At 49.6% G+C, this 26,997-nt stretch overlaps 2 protein-coding genes across 20 annotated transcripts in view; both read right to left on the bottom strand.

Annotated features, from left to right (window-relative positions):
* LOC103172292 (spidroin-1-like) overlaps positions 1-12,977 on the bottom strand; it is an 85,576-nt gene extending 72,599 nt beyond the window's left edge. For 9 of the 19 annotated variants that reach the window (XM_042338883.1, XM_042338898.1, XM_042338882.1 and 6 more), the window contains exons 1-6: positions 12,914-12,977; positions 11,695-11,757; positions 8,115-8,225; positions 7,645-7,692; positions 5,946-6,107; positions 4,510-4,596 (exon numbers count right to left, since the gene is read on the bottom strand). In XM_042338883.1, coding sequence (XP_042194817.1) covers positions 4,510-4,596; positions 5,946-6,107; positions 7,645-7,692; positions 8,115-8,166 — 349 coding nt within the window. In that variant the 5' untranslated portion in view covers positions 8,167-8,225; positions 11,695-11,757; positions 12,914-12,977. Of the gene's footprint in view, positions 1-4,509; positions 4,597-5,945; positions 6,108-7,644; positions 7,693-8,114; positions 8,226-8,879; positions 8,904-11,694; positions 11,758-12,913 lie in introns of those variants that run through there. The other 10 variants (XM_042338890.1, XM_042338891.1, XM_042338895.1 and 7 more) reach the window with 6 other exon arrangements.
* Positions 12,978-20,769: 7,792 nt separating this feature from the next.
* On the bottom strand, positions 20,770-26,437 carry LOC103172793 (interferon alpha-inducible protein 27-like protein 2A). Its single transcript, XM_042338901.1, has 4 exons — positions 26,156-26,437; positions 25,686-25,733; positions 23,063-23,224; positions 20,770-21,019 (listed from the first exon to the last, which is right to left on the bottom strand). The coding sequence occupies exons 1-4, from the start codon at positions 26,205-26,207 to the stop codon at positions 20,925-20,927; spliced, it is 357 nt and encodes a 118-aa protein (XP_042194835.1). The 5' UTR covers positions 26,208-26,437; the 3' UTR covers positions 20,770-20,924.
* Between the last annotated feature and the right edge of the window lie 560 nt (positions 26,438-26,997).

Raw genomic sequence — 26,997 nt, 5'->3', positions numbered from 1 at the left:
TCAGAAATCAGTGGCAGATGTGGTTTCAGTTTCATTTCTGGTGCACACTGCAGTCCTTGTAACCTTGTAACCAGGAGATTATAGTTCCTTTTCCACAGGGAGGGTTTTAGTGACAGGAACTCACATTGTTATTTTATTCTATATTTGCCCCCCCTCAGGGCACTGTCTGATGGAGGATGTGAGGACAGCATTAAATGGCAAAGATGGCATTTAGTCGCCTCTTGTGATCAGTGTTAAATGTGACCCGGACGCTCTTTGTCCCCGGACACAGGCGTCCAGAGGCACTTCTGTGGGTTTGTGCTGAGCTTCCATGCTCATTCTGACCATGTTGTGTGACACACACTCTCGCCCTCATCCAGTTATTGCTGCACACTCAGCTCTTTATGCCATCAGCTCTCTCCAGATTCCCTCCACCTGCCTTGGCCCATTTCCTCCCCTCTCTGTCATTTTCACACCTGAAGACCTTCCTCCTGGACCGTACCTACGTTACCTCCTCCCCCCCCCCCCCCCCCCCGCTCAGTGTCAGGCTCCACCAATCTTAAGCACTCCCTCTAAAAGGACAGGCTCTGACTCTCGCTGCCTATAAAAAAGATAATAATTTGGTCACTCAATCCATGACTGTTTGTGGGACGCTGCTGTACACAATTGGCTGCCACATTGCGCCCACAAATATGCAGTCTTCCAATATATGCACTTTACAGTGTATTCTGTGAAGTGCTTTGAGACGTCTCGAAGACGTGATAAGGCTCTGTATCAAATGCAAGGATTATAGATTACTATAGACCGAGAGGAAGTTCTGAAAAGATTGACTGGGCTCAAAATTGATAAGTCACCAGGACCAGATGGGTTTCACCCAAGGTGCTGTGGGAGATACGGGTTCAAATAGCGGAGGCTTTGGCCATTATATTTCAATCGTCATTGGACACAGGAGTGGTGCCAAGAGACTGGAAAGTTGCTAATGTTACCCCACTCTACAAAAAGGGGAAGAAGGACAACTCGGAAATTACTGGCCAGTCAGCCTAACTCTGGTAATAGGAAAGCTACTGGAGACCGTAATCCGGGACAAAATAAATCTCTAGTTAGAGGAACACGAGGTAATTAGAGACCCCCAACATGGATTTGTTAAAGGCAAATCTTGCCTAACAAATCTAATAGAATTTTTTGAAGAGGTGACTGCGAGGGTTGATGAGGGAAATGCGGTGGACATTATTTACATGGATTTTAAAAAGGCTTTTGACACAGTACCGCATAAGAGGTTAATAAAAAAACTGGAGGCCCACGGTATTAAGGGGACAGTAGCCGTTTGGATTAGGAACTGACTGAGTGACAGAGCAGAGGGTGGTGGTTAATGGGTGTTTCTCGCAATGGAAGGAGGTGTGCAGCGGTGTCCCCCAGGGATCGGTATTGGGACCACTGCTCTTTCTAATATATTAATGATCTGGACTTGGGCATAGGAGCACTATTTCCAAGTTTGCAGATGATACCAAGTTAGGTCGGGTAGTAAATAGTGAAGAAGATTGTGACGGACTGCAGGCAGACATACACAGAATGGTGGAATGGGCTGACATGTGGCAGATGGATTTCAATGTGGATAAGTGTGAGTGATACAATTAGGTGGGAAAAATGATAGGAGGCAATATAGACTTGGAGCTCAATCTTAAGGGGGTGAACGTACAGAGAGATCTGGGCGTTCAAGTAAGCGAATCATTAAAGGTAGTGGGACAGGTAGATAAGGCAGTAAAAAAGGCATTTGGTGTACTGAGCTTCATTAGTAGGGCATAGAGTATAAGAGTATAGGGGTTATGGTTAATCTATACAAAACACTGGTTAGGCCTCAGCTGGAGTACTGCGTCCAGTTCTGGGCACCTTACCTCAGGAAGGATATTAAGGCACTGGAAAGGGTGCAGAGGAGATTCACGAGAATGATACCAGGAATGGGGAACCTTAGCTATGGACAGGCTGGAAAAGTTAGGACTTTTCCTATTAGTGCAGAGAAGGTTACGCGGGGACCTGATAGAGGTCTTCAAGATCATGAAAGGTTTTGACAGGTGAGATAGGGAAAAGCTGTTTCCGCTGGTAGGTGTGTCTGTGACTCGTGGTCACAGTCTGAAGATATCTACCAAAAGAAGCAGAGGGGAGGTTAGAAGAAATGTTTTCACTCAGTGAGTTGTTAGAATTTGGAATGATCCGCCCGAAAGGGCAGTAAAGTCCTATTCGATAACAGCTTTTAAGAGAGAACTGGACAGGTATCTGGAGAAGACAGGTTTGCAGGGTTATGGGGAGAAAGCTGGTGAGTGGGGTTAATAAGTCAGTTGCTCTGTCAAAGAGCCGCACAGACTCGATGGGCCGAATGGCCTCCTTGTGCCGTAACATTCTCTGATTCTATGAGTCTATGTTTATTATTATTATCCACCTTTCACTACGCCACGCCCCGTATCTCCCACAGCACCTTGGGTGAAACCCATCTGGTCCTGGTGACTTATCAATTTTGAGCCCAGTCAATCTTTTCAGAACTTCCTCTCGGTCTATAGTAATCTATAATCCTTGCATTTGATACAGAGCCTTATCACGTCTTCGAGACGTCTCAAAGCACTTCACAGAATACACTGTAAAGTGCATATATTGGAAGACTGCATATTTGAGGGCGCAATGTGGCAGCCAATTGTGTACAGCAGCGTCCCACAAACAGTCATGGATTGAGTGACCAAATTATTATCTTCAAGCAGTTGATGGGCAGCTCACAGCTGGAGCCTCAGAGATCCCCTCAGGCCGCCTGGGTGTAAGCAGGAGCGGAGACAGGACCCTGAACCTGTGCAATCGCATGTGGCTCCAAGCGGATCCAGTGATCAGATTTACACAGTCACTACACTTTACAGACATTGTAAAATACGCCACTATATTAAATATAAGGGTTAATACAATAAAGAAAAATCCTTACATTTAATACAGAGCCTTATCGTGTCTTCTGGACATCTCAGAGCACTTCACAGAATATACTGTAAAGTGAATTGACTATATTTTGTGGGCGAACGCAGCAGCCAATTGCGCACAGCAGCGTCCCACAAACAATGGTCGAAGGGTTTATCATCTCCAGGAAAACGATCCGCCAACGGAATGTCAACAAGGTTCCTACTTACTACTACATCAACAGAGGTGTGTGGAGGAAGGAAACCTGCCCAACGTTTAGCCTTGTGTGGGAATTGAACCAGGTCTTCTCGCTTGCGAGGCGAGTTCTCTAACCACTAAGCTACAGGACTCCATTATTTTATTTGAAATAATTCTGACAATCAGAGAATTGATGAAAAAGGTGGAAGCATTCTTAAACTGTGCTGAGTGACAAGGAACTCAGAACAGAAGGAACCATTTAATGTGTGTGTAACCCTGCACTTAGTGGTATAAAATCCAAAAGTCCAGGAGATAAACACACTCTTAAAGTGCAGTGAAAACGTTGACTTGAGCAACACAATGGGAGGTATAAAGCTTTAATTCCATGAAAAGCATACCAATACAATGATTCCGTACTTTGATTGGAAGCGTTACAAGAACACTTTCCTAAATCCTTTTGAAGACCTTGATCACAAACAATCATTGAGCTCTGTATATCATTCACAAAGCAAACCCAAGCAAAAGTCCTGAAAGAAGAAAAAGTCCACACAGTCAAGATGATCTTCAACGTCAAACACAAAACACAAAACCTCAAGTAAGCTTGCAGTTCCTTGATCAGCCATTGTGCACAGTGTGACCTGTTAGAATTGGAAAGATGTACACCTGGTCATTCCTGTAATGTGTAAATGTAGCTTTACGCAGTCACTCCACTTTACAATATATTCTGTGAAGCGCTTTGAGACGTCTCAACGATGTGATAAGGCGCTATATCAAATGCAAGGATTGTCGTTATTTCTGTTGGGAGTGCAGGAGTAACGTTGACATTAGACTTAGCAACTCCATATAATGGGATCGGATGATTGGCTTTGCAACATAATACAAATTTGCATTTATATACCACCTTTCACATCAGGGGGACGTCCCAAAGCGCTGGAGAGTTGAGGGGTTGCCCCCGAGGTGAGGGTTGGTTGGTGGGTGTGGGGGACGGAGGAGGGGGCAACAAGGAATGTGTTTAGACGGCCCTTAAAGGAGGTGAGGGAAGGGGTGAGGCTGAGGGACTGCGAGATGGAGTTCCAGAGAGTGGGGCAGACACGCTGACTGCTGATGGTGGGGTGCGTGGGGATGTGAAGCAGGCCGGTACCTGCTGAGCGGAGGGAGCGACCAGGTTAGTACTGTTTGTTGTCGTGTGAAAAGCTTGAATATCAACATCTAAATTCCCAAATAGCAATCAGAGGCAGTTATAGGTGAAGCTTGACATTTACAGCCACACTGGAATGTCACTTTTATCCCAATCACAAGGAACAGAGTCACTGCTCAATGGTGACTCGAGAACAACCAGGAATACAAGTTACATCTCAGTCTCTGTGCTGTATTCTTTACAACGATTTAAGATTCTTTAGTCACTGTCAAAAGCCTTTTTAATACCGTAGCCAGTCGCAGCCCCTACTGTCCCGACCACAGCACTGCCAGCAGCTGAGAGTCCAGCCGCTCCTTCAGGGGGAGAAAGAAGAAAAAATCGACTTTTTAGTGATAATTTATCAATTCCAATAAAGTTAATACTTTCCCTCAATTCATTTCTAAACTTAGCTAAAATGAGGGGTGTAGGCACAAGCCCCACGTCGAGACTCTCAAGTTGTGTCTAGGCTTAGGCTCTTGTTCAGAACGGGGGACTGGATACCTGACCAGTTGAAAATGGTTCTACTGGAGGGGTATATAAATGGGAGACTTGTGTGAGCCTCACTCGTGCAGAGAGCCCAACGGAGTGAGGGCTGAACAACAGGTGAGAGTAGGAATTCAATGCCGAGGGGAAGGAGGTGCAGTGTAGACGCCTTTCATGTCGGGAGAACGTCCCAACGCGCTCCACATCTTCTCTCTGAAATCACTCTCCTCCCCCATTCCTGTCTCACCTCCTCTCTCTCTCTCTCTCTCTCTCTCAAACCCTTATTTATCAGGCTGGATCTGTCGAACCTGATGAATTAGACTCTGAGCGCTATCCCCTCTCTCTCCCCCGGAGCTGTCTCTCCCAGTCCCCTCCATGCCCTGCTAATCGCTCCCTCCAGGTCTCTCGGCGTACGCATTTTGGCTGCCGCCCCCCAATTCGAAATCCGCCCTTAAAATGACCACATTTCTCCTCCCCCCACCCACCCACTAGTCGACCTCTGTCGTTCTCTCCCACCACCCTCCTCGCACACTCCTCTCTCTTAGACTCTCTGCCATCGGCCTCCGAAATGTCCGCTTCCTCTCAAACGAAGACCTCGCCATCCATGACCTCATCCTGGATTGAGGATATCGACATCCTAGAGTTCACAGAAACCTGGCTGTCCCCCGATGACCTGTCCCCTCATCGAAGCCTCATCCCCTCCCCCACCGGCTACACTTTCCCCGACACCCCGCCTCAACTATCGCGGTGATGGGGTGGCGCTCATCTCTAAACCTCCTTTGTTCTATCCCCCTACTCCTCCCGCGCCTAAAGACCTTTTCGATCATGCTGAAGGATACCTCCCCCCGCCCCTCCCTCTCCCCTTGGCTCGTTGTCAGACTCCGCCACTGTGAAGCGCCCCCATGAAGGGCGCAATATAAATGTAAGTTGTTGTTGTCTAAGCTGATGCTCCAATGCAGCGCTGGGCGCAGGTTGCATTGTCGGAAGTTCCGTCCTTTGGATGAGGCGTTAAACCTGGTCTTCACCTTCAAAGGCTTCCATGATCTTGCTCCCCACTCTGTGACCCACTACCACCCTGCTTGCTCCCTCTGCTCAGTGGACTCCGGCCTGCTTCACATCCCCGCCTCGCCCACCCCCTATTGAAAGGCGCTAGATCAAATGCAAGAATTATTATTATTACCTGCAGACTGTAGGACAGCCACCAAACCACCTGCTGCTATTCCTCCTCCATTGGCTATGGCAGCCGCTGACATGGTTTTCGCTGCTATGGATCCTGCTACAATTCCAGCACCAGTGAAGCCAGCAGCACCGAGCACCACTGGAGCAGCCACCACTGCAACAACTGTGTGAGAGAGAGAGAGAGAGAGAGAGATATAGAGAGAGGAGAACAAGAGTAGAGAGAGAAAGAAGCAAGAGTAAAGAGAGTGAGTGACAATATAGCACTTTCACGTCTTCTAGATGTCTCAAAGTGCTTCACAGAATATGCAGTAAAGTGAATTGACAGAATACTTTGGGTGAAAGAGAGCGAGACAAGGCTTGTACAAGGGATAGACTGGGACAATAATAAAAAATAACCCTTATATTTGATACAGGGCCTTTCACATCAGGAGGACATCTCGACCCCCGAGATTATCAGCTGAACAGAGCATTAAGGCTTCACCTGTCTATGCCTCCCAGGATCAACAGTCAGTAATTTGGTTAATGGCTGTATTACTGGCTGTGCCTTCTAACGAAGCCAACCAGGAGATGTTCACCTACTGCCAGGAGTTGTGCATCCATGCTTGCACACTCCACCTTCTAAGCCAGTCTGGAACCTTGACATCTCGCTGGACCCCCAACTTTCCTTCCTACCCCACATCCATGCCATGTGCCGCTCTGCCTTCCCCCACCTCCATGACATTGCCCGGCTCCACCACTGTCTCACACCACAGGCCCCAAAACTCTCATACACATATTCATAACATCCAGGCTCAACTACACAAACTCACTGCTTGTCGGCCCCCAATTCCTCCCTCCATAGGCTGCAGATCATCCAGACTCTGCACGCCCGTGTCCTCTCCCGCACCAGGCTCAGCGACCCTATCACCCCCAACTCGCCCGACTCCACCGGCTTCCCATCACACAGAGGATACCGTTCAACATTCTTGGTCTTGCTTCCCCTACCTCTGAGATCTTCTATCCCCCCACCAGCCTGTTGTTTCCTCTGCTCAGCAGGTTCTGGCCTGCTTCACGTCGCCCGCCTCACTTGCCCGAAGATTGACCTTCTGCCACTCTGCCCCCATCCTCTGGAACTCCATCCTGCAGTCCCTCCGCCTCGCCCCCTCCCTTGCCTCCTTCAACACCAGTCTAAAGATCCTCCTCTTCGACTGTGCCTTCGATCATCCTCCTTTCCCCCTACCCTCCACCCTCCCCGATCCCGACCCCCAGCTCGGGTCTGAACTTGAACACTGATTGTCCTCACAGAGCTGTTGGGATGTGGTTAGGGCAACAACCTACATTTGAATAATGCCCTTCACGTCGGGAGGACGTCCCAAGGTGCTGGACCGTCAGGGTTTGAACCCGAGCAGGGGTTGGGATCAGGGAGCGGTGGAGGGTGGCTGAAGGCACGGTCAAACGGGAGGGTCTTGAGATGTAATTTGAAGGAGGTAACGGAGGGAGCAAGGTGAAGGGACTGTGGGATGGAGTTCCAAAGGGTGGAGGCAGAGAGGCAAAAGGCCCGACCATCTACGTTAGCTTTCAGGCGGAAACGGATAGACGGGGGTGGAGAGGCAGGTACACGGGACAGCGGGAAGCAATCTTTGGGGAGACAGTGCAGACACGATGCGCCGAGCGGCCTGATTCTGCGCTGTGGATATCTGTGGTGACGGTTAATATCCTACCTGCTCCTCCTGCAGTCCACAGAGCTGTAGCGCTCCAAAGTGCGGATCCTGGGGACAATAAAAAGACTTTCAACTCATCTGATGTTAAGCAACAGAGCGATTGAATCGGCAGCAGTCAAAATTAAACATTTTATCGTGCCAATCAGGATGTTATTAAGTGGAGTTTGCTCTTTGCTCTCAGTCAAGACAGCATAACTTTGTATCGCTATTTATATAAACCGTTTATTATTAAAGAGTTGACTATTTCCATCCTGGAATCCCTCCACTCGCTCACTCACTCCATCCTGCATTCAAACACCATCTCAAGACTTATTGTCGACCGCACCTTTCATCATCTTTCCCCTGACCACCCTCCTTACTGCCCTCCCCAGCTCGGCTGCCAACTCCTCCAATCATCCCGGTTCCTAAAGTGTGCGGGAACCTCAGATGCTGGGAATGGCTGCTGGCTTCCTCAGGTCTCCAGGCCTCACCTGTGTGGAAGCAAGCGGACACGATGAGCAGGATGTAGACCCGGTGCCACATTTTTCAGTCCTTTCAAGAAGTGGTTCAGTGAGATCTGGTCGAGGCTGTGACCACACGACCTGCACAAACAGCAGCAATGATTTCAGGCTGACATTACCAGCAAAGACCCAAACCAGCTCCTCAAGCACTCATCCCACCACTGGCTTTGTAACCTCTGCTGAGTTGGAGAAGCATTAGTTAGTACTCCAAGTACTCCATTGTTCCCCTCCCCACTCCAACCGTTTGAAAACCTCAAGGGGCGTATGAGTGTCATTGCTGTCTGTCACGCGCAAGAATTCTGTTTTTCAAGCTTCACAATAAATTGCCAACATTCTTATGTATTGAAGCTAAATGTCACTGGCAGAGCTGGTTTTGATTCTGTGACGTGAAGAAACCAAAACTGAAACACAAGGGTTTGTTCAGGAAAGAAAACACATACAAATGCTGTTTTTGTTTTTGGAGTTGTATCTTGTATTGTTGCAGTTCTTCTATTCTTTTATTTTGCTTTTTGCCTTTTCCGATATTGCTGGAATGTCACGAACCTTGGAACAGTCGAGGCTAAATGTTCTGAGCCACAGAGCAAGAGAAGAGATACCCTCACTCTCACCAGCTCAGCCAAACACTCAGACGAGCAACTCTGACTGAACACAGTGTAACTTAGCGACACCTCTATTATAATTGTCTTTTTGTTAAACATCAGGATGGTCCGTGCGAGTCTGTACGTTCTCACCCACCTGAGAGCTGTTTTCAGGCTGGTTTAAACAAGCTTGGCCTTGGCCTTGAGTATGTGACCCATCAGCTGATTCTAACTAAAATAGGAGCATTACATCAACAACTAACAAGAAAGCTGGTGCTGTAACAAACACACTGCTTACTGCTGAACCAATTTAACTCTTGTTTCTAAGAAGTTCCCCGTCAGTTGCTGATCTCAGTCGGGAAGGTATTAAGAGGTGCTAGTGGGAGTCCAGACATTGCCTCACACAGGGGAGTAACAGAGAGAGAATGAGCCTGGGATTATCAAGTTCCTCGTCAGTTGCACTTGTTTGAAAACTTCAAGGAGCGCATGAGTATCATTGCTGTCTGTCACGCGGCAACGGGCAGAGAGCCCAACAGAGCAAGCGGGGACCGGAGTGAGCTGGGAACGGGGTGAGGCCTATTTAACAGGAATTTGGAGAGAGTGGGAATTTAGTAGTAAAATAGTACAGAATCTCTTCACTTATTGTTTTCTAATGTGTTTCTCATCAACAGGAATTAGGCCAGGTGAAAATTGTTAGGTGACCAGTTGAAACTGGTTCTGTCTGGGAATTATATGAAGGGGAGTCTTGGTAGAGCTTCACTCAAGCAGGGAGCCCACCAGAGCAAGCAGCGACCGAAGTGAGCCCTCTACAACAGGAATTTGGTGAGAGTGGGAATTCGGTGCAGAGAGGGAAGGAGGTGCAGTATGGATGCCATTCAGGTCGGGAGGATGTCCCAACGTGCTTCATGTCTTCTTGCTGAAATCTTCCTCCTTTTCTCCCATTCCTCTCTCACCTCTCTTTTTCTCTTCACTCTCTCTCAAACCCTTGTTTATTAGGCTGGGGCTCTGTAAATCCTAATAAATAAGACTCTGAGTGCTATCCCCCCTCTCTCCCCACAGCGCTGTCTCCTCTAGCCTCCTCCATGCCCCATTGATTGATTGCTCCAAGTCTTGGCATGCGCATTTTGACTGTCCCCCCGATTCTGAGCCAACCCCCTCAAAATGCCCCCATTTCCACTCCTCACCCTCTGCTACTCGACCTCTGTCCTTCTGTCCCACCGCCCTCCTCGCCTTCTCTCTCCTGGACTCCTCCACTGCCTCCCTCTGTTCCAACCTCTGCCATGCTCACGGCAGCATGCATTAATGGTTGACCCAACCTGACGGCCCCATTGCCCACTCTCTCCGCAACACCCTCCCCCACCTCTCCTCCCTACTCAAACCATGGTCATTTACCCCCACAATCTGCAACTCTCCCCTAACCCTTTGCCCCTCAGCCCCTCCAACCTCTTCCATCAGTACCCATACCCAGATCGGCCTCCAAAACGTTCACTCCCTCTCAAACAAAGCCTTCACCATCCAAGACTTCATCCTGGATTGAAGATATCGACATCCTAGGGTTCACAGAAACCTGGCTGCCCCCCAGTGACCCGTCCCCTCATTGAAGCCAGCCTCGCCCCCCCGGACACACTTTCCCCCACAACCCCCGCCTCCCTGGTGATGGGGTGGCGCTCATCTCTCAAACCTCCCTTGGTGTATAACCCTACTCCTCTGACTGTTTTCCCTCATTTGAGCACCTTACCCTGTACCATCCCTCCTCTCTCTCCCTCAAAATTCTCCTAGTTTTACCACCCCCATCCACCCAAACCTCCTGGCTTCTTCCTCAAGGATATCGCTTGTCTCCTTTCATCGCTGTCCCTCTGCACTGAATCATTGCTCGCACATCTCCCTTCACTCCCTACTCCAGTCCAATTTCCCTGCCCACAGCACAGAGACAGCGCTCGTCAAAGTAACAAATGACGTCCTCTTTCTTCAGTTATCAGAGAGGTAGAGAAGTGAGGATTATTGTCCTTAGAGCAGAGAAGGTTAGAGGAGACTTGATAGAAGTTTTCAAAATGATGAGGGGATTCGATAGGGTGAACAGGAGAAATATTCCCACTGGCGGGTGGGTCGGTGACCCGAGGACACCGATTTAAAATGGTTGTTAAAAGAAACAGAGGGAGGTGAGGAGAAATGTTTTCACACAGCGAGTTGTTGGGATCTGGAATGCATTGCCTGAGAGGCTGGGGGAAGCCGATTCGGTAATTACTTTTTAAAGAGAGAAATAGATAATTATTTGTGGAGGACAAGTTTGCAGAGCTATGGGGAGAGCGCGGGGGAGTGGTGTTGATTTGGAAGCTCTTTTCAAAGAGCCGACACAGACACGATGGGCCGAATGGCCTCCTTCTGTGCTGTACAAATCTATGATTCTGTGGCCAGGGCTCCCTCTGCCTTCTCATCTGCCTGGACCTCTACTGCATTCGATAAAGGTGATCACACCATCCTCCTCCACCGCCTCTCTTCCCTCATCCACCTTCGAAGGACCGCACCCACATGGTTTGAATCCTATTTAACTAACCGCCAACATTACATTTTGGCAAATTGTTTTACCCCCCCCCGCCCGGTCACCTGCGGGGTACCCCAAGACTGCATCCTTGGCCTCCTTTTCCTAATCTACACGCTCCCTCTCGGCGATGTCATCCGCAGACATGGGGTCAACTTCCACATGTATGTGGATGACACCCAACTCTACTTCCCCTCCAGCTACGACTCCCAATCTTCTGATGTCCTGTCGGTTTGTTTAACGGACATCAAGGCCTGGATGAAGCCACATTTTCTCACAACAAAAGCAGCTGAAACCCTCGTCCACGCCTTTGTCACTTCCCGGCTGGACTATTCCAATACCCTCCTCACTGGTCTCCCCAGCTCCACATTACCCCAAATTCAAGTAAGTCAGAACTCCACCGTGCGGATTCTCATGCGCACAAACTCCATACCCTCTTCACACCAGTCCTTGCCAGGCTTCAATGCAAGATTGTTGTTGAAATCTAGCTTCACATCTACAGAACAAGAGGATAGAGTTTGGAGTTGCAAAGAAGTCATTTCGAGACAGACTTCCTTTACCCAAAGGGAATTAACAATTGGAGCATTTGTCAAGCAGAGTGCACTTGGGGTAAGGAAGGGGACTGGGCTGGACTCCTCTCCCACCTCGACTACTCAAATGCCCTCCTCTCTGGTCTCCCCAATGCCACCATCCATAAAATCCAGCTTATCCCAAACTCTGCATACTACTCACTCACCCACATTAAACCATCACCCACACCCTCACCCACTCCCCCACCCTCACCCACTCCCCCACCCTCACCCACTCCCTCACCATCACCCACTCCCCCACCCTCACCATCACCACTCCCCCACTCCTCACCATCATCCAATCCCTCACCATCATCCACTCCCCACCCTCACCCACTCCCCACCCTCACCCACTCCCCCACCCTCACCCACTCCCTCACCATCACCCACTCCCTCACCATCACCCACTCCGTCACCATCATCCAATCCCTCACCATCATCCACTCCCCACCCTCACCATCACCCACTCCGTCACCATCATCCAATCCCTCACCATCATCCACTCCCCCACCCTCACCATCACCCACTCCCCCACCCTCACCATCACCCACTCCCCCACCATCACCACTTCCCCCACCCACACCCACTCCCCCACCATCACCATCACCCACTCCCCCACCCTCACCCACTCCCCCACCCGCACCCACTCCCCCACCATCACCATCACCCACTCCCCCACCCTCACCCACTCCCCCTCCATCACCATCACCCACTCCCCACCCTCACCATCACCCACTCCCCCACCCTCACCCACTCCCCACCCTCACCCACTCCCCCACCATCACCCTCACCCACTCCCCACCCCCACCCACTCCCTCACCATATAATACATATATAATATCCACACAATGTAAGTGTATAATACATATATAATAATATTCGCACTATGTGAGTGTACACTATCCGCACTATGTGAGTGTACACTATCCGCACTATGTGAGTGTTCACTATCCGCACTATGTGAGTGTACACTATCCGCACTATGTGAGTGTACACTATCTGCACTATGTGAGTGTACACTATCCGCACTATGTGAGTGTATACCACACAGTGTACAATGTGCTGTGATGAGGAGCCCATTACCTGCAGCAGTCGCTGTGCTGATGGACACGTCGGGAGGACGTCCCAAAGCGCTTCACAGAACACACTGTAAAGTGAATTGACTGTATATTTGTGAGCGACAAGCATTGTTTCAGGCAGTATTTCCACCGCAGTTCCATGTATTAGAAATCCAAACATGTGAAACCCATCACTGTATTCCATTTGGATTATTGTAGTGATTATTAGTAGTTAAACACTAATGGTGTGTGTGAGGTGGTGGTGAGGCAGAGGTTGGCGTGTGGTGATGGTGAGGCTGGGGTGTGGGTGATGGTGAGGCTGGGGTGTGGGTGATGGTGAGGTGGGGAATGGGTGATGGTGAGTCTGGGGTGTGGGTGATGTGAGGCTGGGGTGTGGGTGATGGTGAGGGTGGGGAATGGGTGATGGTGAGGGAATGGGTGATGGTGAGGGTGGGGAAGTGGGTGATGGTGAGGGTGGGGGAGTGGGTGATGGTGAGGCTGGGGGAGGGTATGGGTGAGGCTGGGGGAGTGGGTGATGCTGATGGTGAGGGTGGGGAAGTGTGTGATGGTAGAGGTGAGGGTGGGGGAGTGGGTGATGGTGAGGGGGGGAGTGGGTCACGGTGAGGGTGGGGGAGCGGGTGATGGTGAGGCTGTGTGAGTGGGTGATGGTGAGGGTTGGGGCGTGGGTGATGGTGAGGGTGGGGGAGTGGGAGAGGGTGGGGAGTGGGTGATGGTGAGGGTGGGGAGTGGGTGATGGTGAGGGTGGGGGAGTGGGTGATGGTGAGGGTGGGGAAGTGGGTGATGGTGAGAGGGGAGTGGGTGATGGTGAGTGGGTGAGGGTGGGGGAGTGGGTGATGGTGAGAGTGGGGAGTGGGTGAGGGTGGGGGAGTGGGTGAGGTGGGGGAGTGGGTGAGGGGGAGTGGGTGATGGTGAGGGTGGGGAAGTGGGTGATGGTGAGAGTGGGGAGTGGGTGATGTGAGGGAGTGGGTGGGGGGGGAGTGGGGATGGTGAGAGTGGGCGAGTGGGTGAGGGTGGGGAGTGGGTGAGGGTGGGGGAGTGGGTGAGGGTGGGGAGTGAGTGATGGTGGGGAGTGGGTGAGGGTGGGGAGTGGGTGATGGTGAGGGTGGGTGGGTGAGGGTGGGGGAGTGGGTGAGGTGGAGTGGGTGAGTGGGGTGGTGATGGTGAGGGAGTGGGTGAGGGTGAGGGTGAGTGGGTGAGGGTGGGGAGTGGGTGATGGTGAAGGTGGGGAGTGGGTGATGGTGAGGGTGGGGCGTGGGTGATGGTGAGGGTGGGGAGTGGGTGATGTGAGGGTGGGGGAGTGGGTGATGGTGAGGGTGGGGGAGTGGGTGATGGTGAGGGTGGGGAGTGGGAGAGGGTGGGGGAGTGGGTGATGGTGAGGGTGGGGAGTGGGTGATGGTGAGGGTGGGGAGTGGGTGATGGTGAGGGTGGGGGAGTGGGTGATGGTGAGGGTGGGGAGTGGGTGATGGTGAGGGTGGGGAGTGGGTGATGGTGAGGGTGGGGGAGTGGGTGATGGTGAGGTGGGGAGTGGGTGATGGTGAGGGTGGGGGAGTGGGTGATGGTGAGGGTGGGGAGTGGGTGATGGTGAGGGTGGGGGAGTGGGTGATGGTGAGGGTGGGGGAGTGGGTGATGGTGAGTGGGGGAGTGGGTGATGGTGAGGGTGGGAGTGGTGATGGTGAGGGTGGGAGTGGTGATGGTGAGGGGACAATTGTCTGTTGTTGTATAAATGGAGCTTTAGAGTTTTGTTTCTTCAGAAATCAGTGGCAGATGTGGTTTCAGTTTCATTTCTGGTGCACACTGCAGTCCTTGTAACTCCCCACCATCACCATCACCCACTCCCCCACCATCACCCACTCCCCCACCCTCACCATCACCACTCCCCCACCATCACCATCACCCACTCCCCCACCATCACCATCACCCACTCCCCCACCTCACCCACTCCCCCACCATCACCCACTCCCCCACCCTCACCCACTCCCCACCATCACCCACTCCCCCACCCTCACCCACTCCCCCACCCACTCCCTCACCATATAATACATATATAATATCCACACAATGTAAGTGTATAATACATATATAATAATATCCGCACTATGTGAGTGTACACTATCCGCACTATGTGAGTGTACACTATCCGCACTATGTGAGTGTACACTATCCGCACTATGTAGTGTACACTATCCGCACTATGTGAGTGTACACTATCCGCACTATGTGAGTGTACACTATCCGCACTATGTGAGTGTACACTATCCGCACTATGTGAGTGTACACCACACAGTGCACAATGTGCTGTGATGAGGAGCCCATTACCTGCAGCAGTCGCTGTGCTGATGGACACAGACACTCACTGTCCGCGGCTCCGCTCTTTATACCGCAGTCCCGCGGGCTCCCGGGTCCTAGCGCTCCACACCGCTCTGTTCCCCCAATATAATAATAATAATAAATAATAATAATAATAATCCTGGCCTTTCATAGAGCGCCTTTCACATCGTCCATCGTCCAGGTGTCCCCAAGCACTTTACTGTAAAGTGTAGTGACTGTGTATTTTGTGAGCGATGCTTGTAAAACGGTTAAGACTTTCGGTTTGCAGTAGAATGATTGGGAGCAGAACAAACATAAAAACAAAACAAACATAAAAACAGAACACAAATATTAAAATACGTCCCTGGGAACACTCAAGAGGACGGGCACCGTCTATACATTCAGAACCGGTCTTGTGGAGCTCTTTGAGACGTCCCGCCCGACGTGATAGGATCTGTATTAAATCAAAGGATTATTATTGTCAATGATCATAATGTTTATTTCACTGATACTCTCCTGACCTGCTATCTAACAGAGATGGGCTGAATGAGGCGAGACAACATTTGGGGACAATAATAATAATAATAATAATCCTTCCATTTGATAGAGCGCTTTTCACGTCGGGAGGACGTCCCAAAGCGCTTCACAGAACACACTGTAAAGTGAATTGACTGTATATTTGTGAGCGACAAGCATTGTTTCAGCAGTATTTCCACCGCAGTTCCATGTATTAGAATCAAACATGTGAAACCCATCACTGTATTCCATTTGGATTATTGTAGTGATTATTAGTAGTGAAACACTAATGGTGTGTGTGAGGTGGCGGTGAGGCAGAGGTTGGCGTGTGGGTGATGGTGAGGCTGGGTGTGGGTGATGGTGAGGGTGGGTGATGGTGAGGGTGGGGGAGTGGGAGAGGTGGGGGAGTGGGTGATGGTGAGTGGGGGAGTGGGTGATGGTGAGGGTGGGGGAGTGGTGGGTGGAGGGTGGGGGGGGAGGTGGGGTGATGGTATGGTGAGGGTGGGGGAAGTGGGTGATGGTGAGGGTGGGGGAGTGGGTGATGGTGAGGGGGGAGTGGGGTGGAGGGTGGGGGAGTGGGGTGATGGGTGGAGGGTGATGGTAGGTGGGGTGGATGGGTGAGGTGAGGGTGGGGACAATTGTCTGTTGTTGTATAAATGGAGCTTTAGAGTTTTGTTTCTTCAGAAATCAGTGGCAGATGTGGTTTCAGTTTCATTTCTGGTGCACACTGCAGTCCTTGTAACCTTGTAACCAGGAGATTATAGTTCCTTTTCCACAGGGAGGGTTTTAGTGACAGGAACTCACATTGTTATTTTATTCTATATTTGCCCCCCCCTCAGGGCACTGTCTGATGGAGGATGTGAGGACAGCATTAAATGGCAAAGATGGCATTTAGTCGCCTCTTGTGATCAGTGTTAAATGTGACCGGACGCTCTTTGTCCCCGGACACAGGCGTCCAGAGGCACTTCTGTGGGTTTGTGCTGAGCTTCCATGCTCATTCTGACCATGTTGTGTGACACACACTCTCGCCCTCATCCAGTTATGCTGCACACTCAGCTCTTTATGCCATCAGCTCTCTCCAGATTCCCTCCACCTGCCTTGGCCCATTTCCTCCCTCTCTGTCATTTTCACACCTGAAGACCTTCCTCCTGGACCGTACCTACGTTACCTCCTCCCTCCCCCCCCCCCCCCCCCCCCCCGCTCAGTGTCAGGCTCCACCAATCTTAAGCACTCCCTCTAAAAGGACAGGCTCTGACTCTCGCTGCCTATAAAAAAGATAATAATTTGGTCACTCAATCCATGACTGTTTGTGGGACGCTGCTGTACACAATTGGCTGCCACATTGCGCCCACAAATATGCAGTCTTCCAATATATGCACTTTACAGTGTATTCTGTGAAGTGCTTTGAGACGTCTCGAAGAGTGATAAGGCTCTGTATCAAATGCAAGTATTATAGATTACTATAGACCGAGAGGAAGTTCTGAAAAGATTGACTGGGCTCAAAATTGATAAGTCACCAGGACCAGATGGGTTTCACCCAAGGTGCTGTGGGAGATACGGGTTCAAATAGCGGAGGCTTTGGCCATTATATTTCAATCGTCATTGGACACAGGAGTGGTGCCAAGAGACTGGAGAGTGGCTAATGTTACCCCACTCTACAAAAAGGGGCAGAAAGACAAGCCCGGAAATTACAGGCCAGTCAGCCTAACCTCGGTAATAGGAAAGCTACTGGAGACCGTAATCCGGGACAAAATAAATCTCTACTTAGAGGAACACGAGGTAATTAGAGACCCCCAACATGGATTTGTTAAAGGCAAATCTTACCTAACAAATCTAATAGAATTTTTTGAAGAGGTGACTGCGAGGGTTGACGAGGGAAATGCGGTGGACATTATTTACATGGATTTTAAAAAGACTTTTGACACAGTACCGCATAAGAGGTTAATAAAAAAACTGGCGGCCCACGGTATTAAGGGGACAGTAGCCGTTTGGTTTAGGAACTGACTGAGTGACAGAGAGCAGAGGGTGGTAGTTAATGGGTGTTTCTCGCAATGGAAGGAGGTGTGCAGCGGTGTCCCCCAGGGATCGGTATTGGGACCACTGCTCTTTCTAATATATTAATGATCTGGACTTGGGCACAGGGAGCACTATTTCCAAGTTTGCAGATGATACCAAGTTAGGTCGGGTAGTAAATAGTGAAGAAGATTGTGACGGACTGCAGGCAGACATACACAGAATGGTGGAATGGGCTGACATGTGGCAGATGGATTTCAATGTGGATAAGTGTGAGTTGATACACTTAGGTAGGAAAAATGATAGGAGGCAATATAGACTTGGAGCTCAATCTTAAGGGGGTGAACGTACAGAGAGATCTGGGCGTTCAAGTAAGCGAATCATTAAAGGTAGTGGGACAGGTAGATAAGGCAGTAAAAAAGGCATTTGGTGTACTGAGCTTCATTAGTAGGGCATAGAGTATAAGAGTATAGGGGTTATGGTTAATCTATACAAAACACTGGTTAGGCCTCAGCTGGAGTACTGCGTCCAGTTCTGGGCACCTCACCTCAGGAAGGATATTAAGGCACTGGAAAGGGTGCAGAGGAGATTCACGAGAATGATACCAGGAATGGGGAACCTTAGCTATGAGCACAGGCTGGAAAAGTTAGGACTTTTCCTATTAGTGCAGAGAAGGTTACGCGGGGACCTGATAGAGGTCTTCAAGATCATGAAAGGTTTTGACAGGTGAGATAGGGAAAAGCTGTTTCCGCTGGTAGGTGTGTCTGTGACTCGTGGTCACAGTCTGAAGATATCTACCAAAAGAAGCAGAGGGGAGGTTAGAAGAAATGTTTTCACTCAGTGAGTTGTTAGAATTTGGAATGATCCGCCCGAAAGGGCAGTAAAGTCCTATTCGATAACAGCTTTTAAGAGAGAACTGGACAGGTATCTGGAGAAGACAGGTTTGCAGGGTTATGGGGAGAAAGCTGGTGAGTGGGGTTAATAAGTCAGTTGCTCTGTCAAAGAGCCGCACAGACTCGATGGGCCGAATGGCCTCCTTGTGCCGTAACATTCTCTGATTCTATGAGTCTATGTTTATTATTATTATCCACCTTTCACTACGCCACGCCCCGTATCTCCCACAGCACCTTGGGTGAAACCCATCTGGTCCTGGTGACTTATCAATTTTGAGCCCAGTCAATCTTTTCAGAACTTCCTCTCGGTCTATAGTAATCTATAATCCTTGCATTTGATACAGAGCCTTATCACGTCTTCGAGACGTCTCAAAGCACTTCACAGAATACACTGTAAAGTGCATATATTGGAAGACTGCATATTTGAGGGCGCAATGTGGCAGCCAATTGTGTACAGCAGCGTCCCACAAACAGTCATGGATTGAGTGACCAAATTATTATCTTCAAGCAGTTGATGGGCAGCTCACAGCTGGAGCCTCAGAGATCCCCTCAGGCCGCCTGGGTGTAAGCAGGAGCGGAGACAGGACCCTGAACCTGTGCAATCGCATGTGGCTCCAAGCGGATCCAGTGATCAGATTTACACAGTCACTACACTTTACAGACATTGTAAAATACGCCACTATATTAAATATAAGGGTTAATACAATAAAGAAAAATCCTTACATTTAATACAGAGCCTTATCGTGTCTTCTGGACATCTCAGAGCACTTCACAGAATATACTGTAAAGTGAATTGACTATATTTTGTGGGCGAACGCAGCAGCCAATTGCGCACAGCAGCGTCCCACAAACAATGGTCGAAGGGTTTATCATCTCCAGGAAAACGATCCGCCAACGGAATGTCAACAAGGTTCCTACTTACTACTACATCAACAGAGGTGTGTGGAGGAAGGAAACCTGCCCAACGTTTAGCCTTGTGTGGGAATTGAACCAGGTCTTCTCGCTTGCGAGGCGAGTTCTCTAACCACTAAGCTACAGGACTCCATTATTTTATTTGAAATAATTCTGACAATCAGAGAATTGATGAAAAAGGTGGAAGCATTCTTAAACTGTGCTGAGTGACAAGGAACTCAGAACAGAAGGAACCATTTAATGTGTGTGTAACCCTGCACTTAGTGGTATAAAATCCAAAAGTCCAGGAGATAAACACACTCTTAAAGTGCAGTGAAAACGTTGACTTGAGCAACACAATGGGAGGTATAAAGCTTTAATTCCATGAAAAGCATACCAATACAATGATTCCGTACTTTGATTGGAAGCGTTACAAGAACACTTTCCTAAATCCTTTTGAAGACCTTGATCACAAACAATCATTGAGCTCTGTATATCATTCACAAAGCAAACCCAAGCAAAAGTCCTGAAAGAAGAAAAAGTCCACACAGTCAAGATGATCTTCAACGTCAAACACAAAACACAAAACCTCAAGTAAGCTTGCAGTTCCTTGATCAGCCATTGTGCACAGTGTGACCTGTTAGAATTGGAAAGATGTACACCTGGTCATTCCTGTAATGTGTAAATGTAGCTTTACGCAGTCACTCCACTTTACAATATATTCTGTGAAGCGCTTTGAGACGTCTCAACGATGTGATAAGGCGCTATATCAAATGCAAGGATTGTCGTTATTTCTGTTGGGAGTGCAGGAGTAACGTTGACATTAGACTTAGCAACTCCATATAATGGGATCGGATGATTGGCTTTGCAACATAATACAAATTTGCATTTATATACCACCTTTCACATCAGGGGGACGTCCCAAAGCGCTGGAGAGTTGAGGGGTTGCCCCCGAGGTGAGGGTTGGTTGGTGGGTGTGGGGGACGGAGGAGGGGGCAACAAGGAATGTGTTTAGACGGCCCTTAAAGGAGGTGAGGGAAGGGGTGAGGCTGAGGGACTGCGAGATGGAGTTCCAGAGAGTGGGGCAGACACGCTGACTGCTGATGGTGGGGTGCGTGGGGATGTGAAGCAGGCCGGTACCTGCTGAGCGGAGGGAGCGACCAGGTTAGTACTGTTTGTTGTCGTGTGAAAAGCTTGAATATCAACATCTAAATTCCCAAATAGCAATCAGAGGCAGTTATAGGTGAAGCTTGACATTTACAGCCACACTGGAATGTCACTTTTATCCCAATCACAAGGAACAGAGTCACTGCTCAATGGTGACTCGAGAACAACCAGGAATACAAGTTACATCTCAGTCTCTGTGCTGTATTCTTTACAACGATTTAAGATTCTTTAGTCACTGTCAAAAGCCTTTTTAATACCGTAGCCAGTCGCAGCCCCTACTGTCCCGACCACAGCACTGCCAGCAGCTGAGAGTCCAGCCGCTCCTTCAGGGGGAGAAAGAAGAAAAAATCGACTTTTTAGTGATAATTTATCAATTCCAATAAAGTTAATACTTTCCCTCAATTCATTTCTAAACTTAGCTAAAATGAGGGGTGTAGGCACAAGCCCCACGTCGAGACTCTCAAGTTGTGTCTAGGCTTAGGCTCTTGTTCAGAACGGGGGACTGGATACCTGACCAGTTGAAAATGGTTCTACTGGAGGGGTATATAAATGGGAGACTTGTGTGAGCCTCACTCGTGCAGAGAGCCCAACGGAGTGAGGGCTGAACAACAGGTGAGAGTAGGAATTCAATGCCGAGGGGGAAGGAGGTGCAGTGTAGACGCCTTTCATGTCGGGAGAACGTCCCAACGCGCTCCACATCTTCTCTCTGAAATCACTCTCCTCCCCCATTCCTGTCTCACCTCCTCTCTCTCTCTCTCTCTCAAACCCTTATTTATCAGGCTGGATCTGTCGAACCTGATGAATTAGACTCTGAGCGCTATCCCCTCTCTCTCCCCCCGGAGCTGTCTCTCCCAGTCCCCTCCATGCCCTGCTAATCGCTCCCTCCAGGTCTCTCGGCGTACGCATTTTGGCTGCCGCCCCCCAATTCGAAATCCGCCCTTAAAATGACCACATTTCTCCTCCCCCACCCACCCACTAGTCGACCTCTGTCCTTCTCTCCCACCACCCTCCTCGCACACTCCTCTCTCTTAGACTCTCTGCCATCGGCCTCCGAAATGTCCGCTTCCTCTCAAACGAAGCCCTCGCCATCCATGACCTCATCCTGGATTGAGGATATCGACATCCTAGAGTTCACAGAAACCTGGCTGTCCCCCGATGACCTGTCCCCTCATCGAAGCCTCACCCCCTCCCCCACCGGCTACACTTTCCCCGACACCCCCGCCTCAACTGTCGCGGTGATGGGGTGGCGCTCATCTCTAAACCTCCTTTGTTCTATCCCCCTACTCCTCCCGCGCCTAAAGACCTTTTCGATCATGCTGAAGGATACCTCCCCCCGCCCCCTCCCTCTCCCCTTGGCTCGTTGTCAGACTCCGCCACTGTGAAGCGCCCCCATGAAGGGCGCAATATAAATGTAAGTTGTTGTTGTCTAAGCTGATGCTCCAATGCAGCGCTGGGCGCAGGTTGCATTATCGGACGTACCGTCCTTTGGATGAGGCGTTAAACCTGGTCTTCACCTTCAAAGGCTTCCATGATCTTGCTCCCCACTCTGTGACCCCCTACCACCCTGTTTGCTCCCTCTGCTCAGTGGGCTCCGGCCTGCTTCACATCTCCCGCCTCGCCCACCCCCTATTGGCAGGCGGGCCTTCAGCCACTCTGCCCCCACCCTCTGGAACTCCATCCCGCAGTCCCTCTGCCTCGCCGCACTCCATTTCCTCCTTCAGGTCTCGTATCAAGACCCTCCTCTTCGACCATCCCTTCGGTCACCCTCCTTCTCCCCTGCCCTCCCATATCCGATCCCGACTCCCAGCTCGGGTCTGAAACACCTATTGTCCAGCACCTTGGGACATCCTCCCAACGTGGAAGGTGCTCTACAAATGTAATTTTGTTGTTGTTTTAGGGCTTGTTTGCAACTGCTAAACTTCCAACAAGAGACCTTGGTGAATTATGAGTATGGCTTCCTGAACGACTCTGCTAAAAACAGCTCCATGGTAATTCTGACATAACTCACACCACTTTTCAGGTAAAACTAGCAAACTCTGCACTATAATGGCAATGTTAGCCATCCCCACACCTGATGTAAACCGAGGTCCGATCTGTCTGTTCAGGTGGACATTAAAGATCCTGTGGCACTATTTGAAAAGAGAAGGGAGTTTCTTCCGGTGTCCGGTGTCCTGGCCAACAATGCCCCAAATAAAATTGGTCACTCACTCCACGGCTGTTTGTGGAACACTGTTGTGCACAAATGGCTGCCGCGTTTTGCCCACAAATTACAATCAATGCATTTTCCAGTGTGTTCTGTGAAGTGCTTTGACACGTCTCGATGATTTGAAAGGCGCTAGATCAAATGCAAGAATTATTATTATTACCTGCAGACTGTAGGACAGCCACCAAACCACCTGCTGCTATTCCTCCTCCATTGGCTATGGCAGCCGCTGACATGGTTTTCGCTGCTATGGATCCTGCTACAATTCCAGCACCAGTGAAGCCAGCAGCACCGAGCACCACTGGAGCAGCCACCACTGCAACAACTGTGTGAGAGAGAGAGAGAGAGAGAGAGAGAGATATAGAGAGAGGAGAACAAGAGTAGAGAGAGAAAGAAGCAAGAGTAAAGAGAGTGAGTGACAATATAGCACTTTCACGTCTTCTAGATGTCTCAAAGTGCTTCACAGAATATGCAGTAAAGTGAATTGACAGAATACTTTGGGTGAAAGAGAGCGAGACAAGGCTTGTACAAGGGATAGACTGGGACAATAATAAAAAATAACCCTTATATTTGATACAGGGCCTTTCACATCAGGAGGACATCTCGACCCCCGAGATTATCAGCTGAACAGAGCATTAAGGCTTCACCTGTCTATGCCTCCCAGGATCAACAGTCAGTAATTTGGTTAATGGCTGTATTACTGGCTGTGCCTTCTAACGAAGCCAACCAGGAGATGTTCACCTACTGCCAGGAGTTGTGCATCCATGCTTGCACACTCCACCTTCTAAGCCAGTCTGGAACCTTGACATCTCGCTGGACCCCCAACTTTCCTTCCTACCCCACATCCATGCCATGTGCCGCTCTGCCTTCCCCCACCTCCATGACATTGCCCGGCTCCACCACTGTCTCACACCACAGGCCCCAAGACTCTCATACACATATTCATAACATCCAGGCTCGACTACACAAACTCACCGCTTGTCGGCCTCCCCAATTCCTCCCTCCATAGGCTGCAAATCATCCAGAACTCTGCAACCCGTGTCCTCTCCCGCACCAGGCTCAGCGACCCTATCACCCCCAACCTCGCCCGACTCCACCGGCTTCCCATCACACAGAGGATACAGTTCAACATCTTGGTCTTGCTTCCCCTACCTCTGAGATCTTCTATCCCCCACCAGCCTGTTGTTTCCTCTGCTCAGCGGGTTCTGGCCTGCTTCACGTCACCAGCCTCACTTGCCCGAAGATTGACCTTCTGCCACTCTGCCCCCATCCTCTGGAACTCCATCCTGCAGTCCCTCCGCCTCGCCCCCTCCCTTGCCTCCTTCAACACCAGTCTAAAGATCCTCCTCTTCGACTGTGCCTTCGATCATCCTCCTTTCCCCCCTACCCTCCACCCTCCCCGATCCCGACCCCCAGCTCGGGTCTGAACTTGAACACTGATTGTCCAGTGCCTTGGGACATCCTCCTGACATGAGAGGCATAATACAAATGTAATTCTGTTTTGCTTGTGAACTTATAGACTTTGACATTGTCATTACAGTAATATTGCTGTACATGAGCATTATAGCAAATGTAGTTTATTGTAGTCCTACCCGTTGTAACTATGGTATTGAACTAACAATTTTTTTCTGTGGTATTAAGTAACAAGCTTTAAAATATAAAATGCAAGTGATTTTGGCTCCTCACGGGTTCCTGATATAAATTTTGGCTAACAGAACAAGCTGCTGTTTTCCAGTCACAGCTGTGTCCCAGATGATAACAGTGAGGTTAACTCCACTACTAACCGTACCTTCCAATCCAACACCCCTTCTCACACATCTTTTCAGTTGCCCTCTGGATTCTGTCCCAACCACTGCTCCTGGAAGCTGACGCGTTAGCCAAGACTAAACGAGAACCTACAATCCTCTGACTCATGCAGTGAGAGTGCTCCCACTGAGCCAGACCAATAGCTAGTGAGCTGCTGTTGCAGGTTTATAAAGCGATTCCCCATTACATTAATACGTCACTGAAAAAGATACTTCGGTTAACATCCCTCAGGGAATAAAATGTTTTAAACCGCCCAACGATGACATGTGACTGGCAGGAATAGTGGTCGGTCAAACCCCAGTTGGAAGGGTTTGTATCTGATGCCGAGGGTCAAGATTGGAAAAATGTTCTTTTCCCCACATCTGGAAAAGGACAAAGATCCATTTAGATAAAAATGCCATATCTTTGTGCCAACTTTCTCTGTGTTCAGTGAGGAAATCAAAACAACCCCAAATTATACGATTTTGAAGCCAAAAGCTACACAATGCCTGAGGTTGCATTGGATGTACGTGTTGGTAACCAGCAAATGGGGAGATTCAGAGAATATTCTTTCCTCACAGAGCTGTTGGGATGTGGTTAGGGCAACAACCTACATTTGAATAATGCCCTTCACGTCGGGAGGACGTCCCAAGGTGCTGGACCGTCAGGGATTTGAACCCGAGCAGGGGGTTGGGATCAGGGAGCGGTGGAGGGTGGCTGAAGGCACGGTCAAACGGGAGGGTCTTGAGATGTACTTTGAAGGAGGTAACGGAGGGAGCAAGGTGAAGGGACTGTGGGATGGAGTTCCAAAGGGTGGAGGCAGAGAGGCAAAAGGCCCGACCATCTACGTTAGCTTTCAGGCGGAAACGGATAGACGTGGGGGTGGAGAGGCAGGTACACGGGACAGCGGGAAGCAATCTTTGGGGAGACAGTGCAGACACGATGCGCCGAGCGGCCTGATTCTGCGCTGTGGATATCTGTGGTGACGGTTAATATCCTACCTGCTCCTCCTGCAGTCCACAGAGCTGTAGCGCTCCAAAGTGCGGATCCTGGGGACAATAAAAAGACTTTCAACTCATCTGATGTTAAGCAACAGAGCGATTGAATCGGCAGCAGTCAAAATTAAACATTTTATCGTGCCAATCAGGATGTTATTAAGTGGAGTTTGCTCTTTGCTCTCAGTCAAGACAGCATAACTTTGTATCGCTATTTATATAAACCGTTTATTATTAAAGAGTTGACTATTTCCATCCTGGAATCCCTCCACTCGCTCACTCACTCCATCCTGCATTCAAACACCATCTCAAGACTTATTGTCGACCGCACCTTTCATCATCTTTCCCCTGACCACCCTCCTTACTGCCCTCCCCAGCTCGGCTGCCAACTCCTCCAATCATCCCGGTTCCTAAAGTGTGCGGGAACCTCAGATGCTGGGAATGGCTGCTGGCTTCCTCAGGTCTCCAGGCCTCACCTGTGTGGAAGCAAGCGGACACGATGAGCAGGATGTAGACCCGGTGCCACATTTTTCAGTCCTTTCAAGAAGTGGTTCAGTGAGATCTGGTCGAGGCTGTGACCACACGACCTGCACAAACAGCAGCAATGATTTCAGGCTGACATTACCAGCAAAGACCCAAACCAGCTCCTCAAGCACTCATCCCACCACTGGCTTTGTAACCTCTGCTGAGTTGGAGAAGCATTAGTTAGTACTCCAAGTACTCCATTGTTCCCCTCCCCACTCCAACCGTTTGAAAACCTCAAGGGGCGTATGAGTGTCATTGCTGTCTGTCACGCGCAAGAATTCTGTTTTTCAAGCTTCACAATAAATTGCCAACATTCTTATGTATTGAAGCTAAATGTCACTGGCAGAGCTGGTTTTGATTCTGTGACGTGAAGAAACCAAAACTGAAACACAAGGGTTTGTTCAGGAAAGAAAACACGCTATACAAATGCTGTTTTTGTTTTTGGAGTTGTATCTTGTATTGTTGCAGTTCTTCTATTCTTTTATTTTGCTTTTTGCCTTTTCCGATATTGCTGGAATGTCACGAACCTTGGAACAGTCGAGGCTAAATGTTCTGAGCCACAGAGCAAGAGAAGAGATACCCTCACTCTCACCAGCTCAGCCAAACACTCAGACGAGCAACTCTGACTGAACACAGTGTAACTTAGCGACACCTCTATTATAATTGTCTTTTTGTTAAACATCAGGATGGTCCGTGCGAGTCTGTACGTTCTCACCCACCTGAGAGCTGTTTTCAGGCTGGTTTAAACAAGCTTGGCCTTGGCCTTGAGTACTATCGGTGGTCGGGCCTTCAG

The sequence above is a fragment of the Callorhinchus milii genome, unplaced genomic scaffold (genome assembly GCF_018977255.1).
Source record: "Callorhinchus milii isolate IMCB2004 unplaced genomic scaffold, IMCB_Cmil_1.0 Scaffold10, whole genome shotgun sequence".
Classification (NCBI taxonomy): Eukaryota; Metazoa; Chordata; class Chondrichthyes; order Chimaeriformes; family Callorhinchidae; genus Callorhinchus; species Callorhinchus milii.
The sequence above is the reverse complement of the archived record's forward strand: the minus strand, read 5'-3'. Positions and strand labels throughout refer to the sequence as shown.

What these genes read in the sequence shown, in the direction of transcription:
- LOC103172793 (XM_042338901.1), bottom strand. Translation starts at nt 26,207, where the DNA reads ATGTGGCACCGGGTCTACATCCTGCTCATCGTGTCCGCTTGCTTCCAC. An exon ending in GTCCGCTTGCTTCCACACAG is followed by an intron (nt 25,734 to 26,155) that starts GTGAGGCCTGGA and finishes TATTGTCCCCAG; the next exon opens with GATCCGCACTTTGGAGCGCT. An exon ending in GGCTGTCCTACAGTCTGCAG is followed by an intron (nt 21,020 to 23,062) that starts GTAATAATAATA and finishes CTCCCCCTGAAG; the next exon opens with GAGCGGCTGGACTCTCAGCT.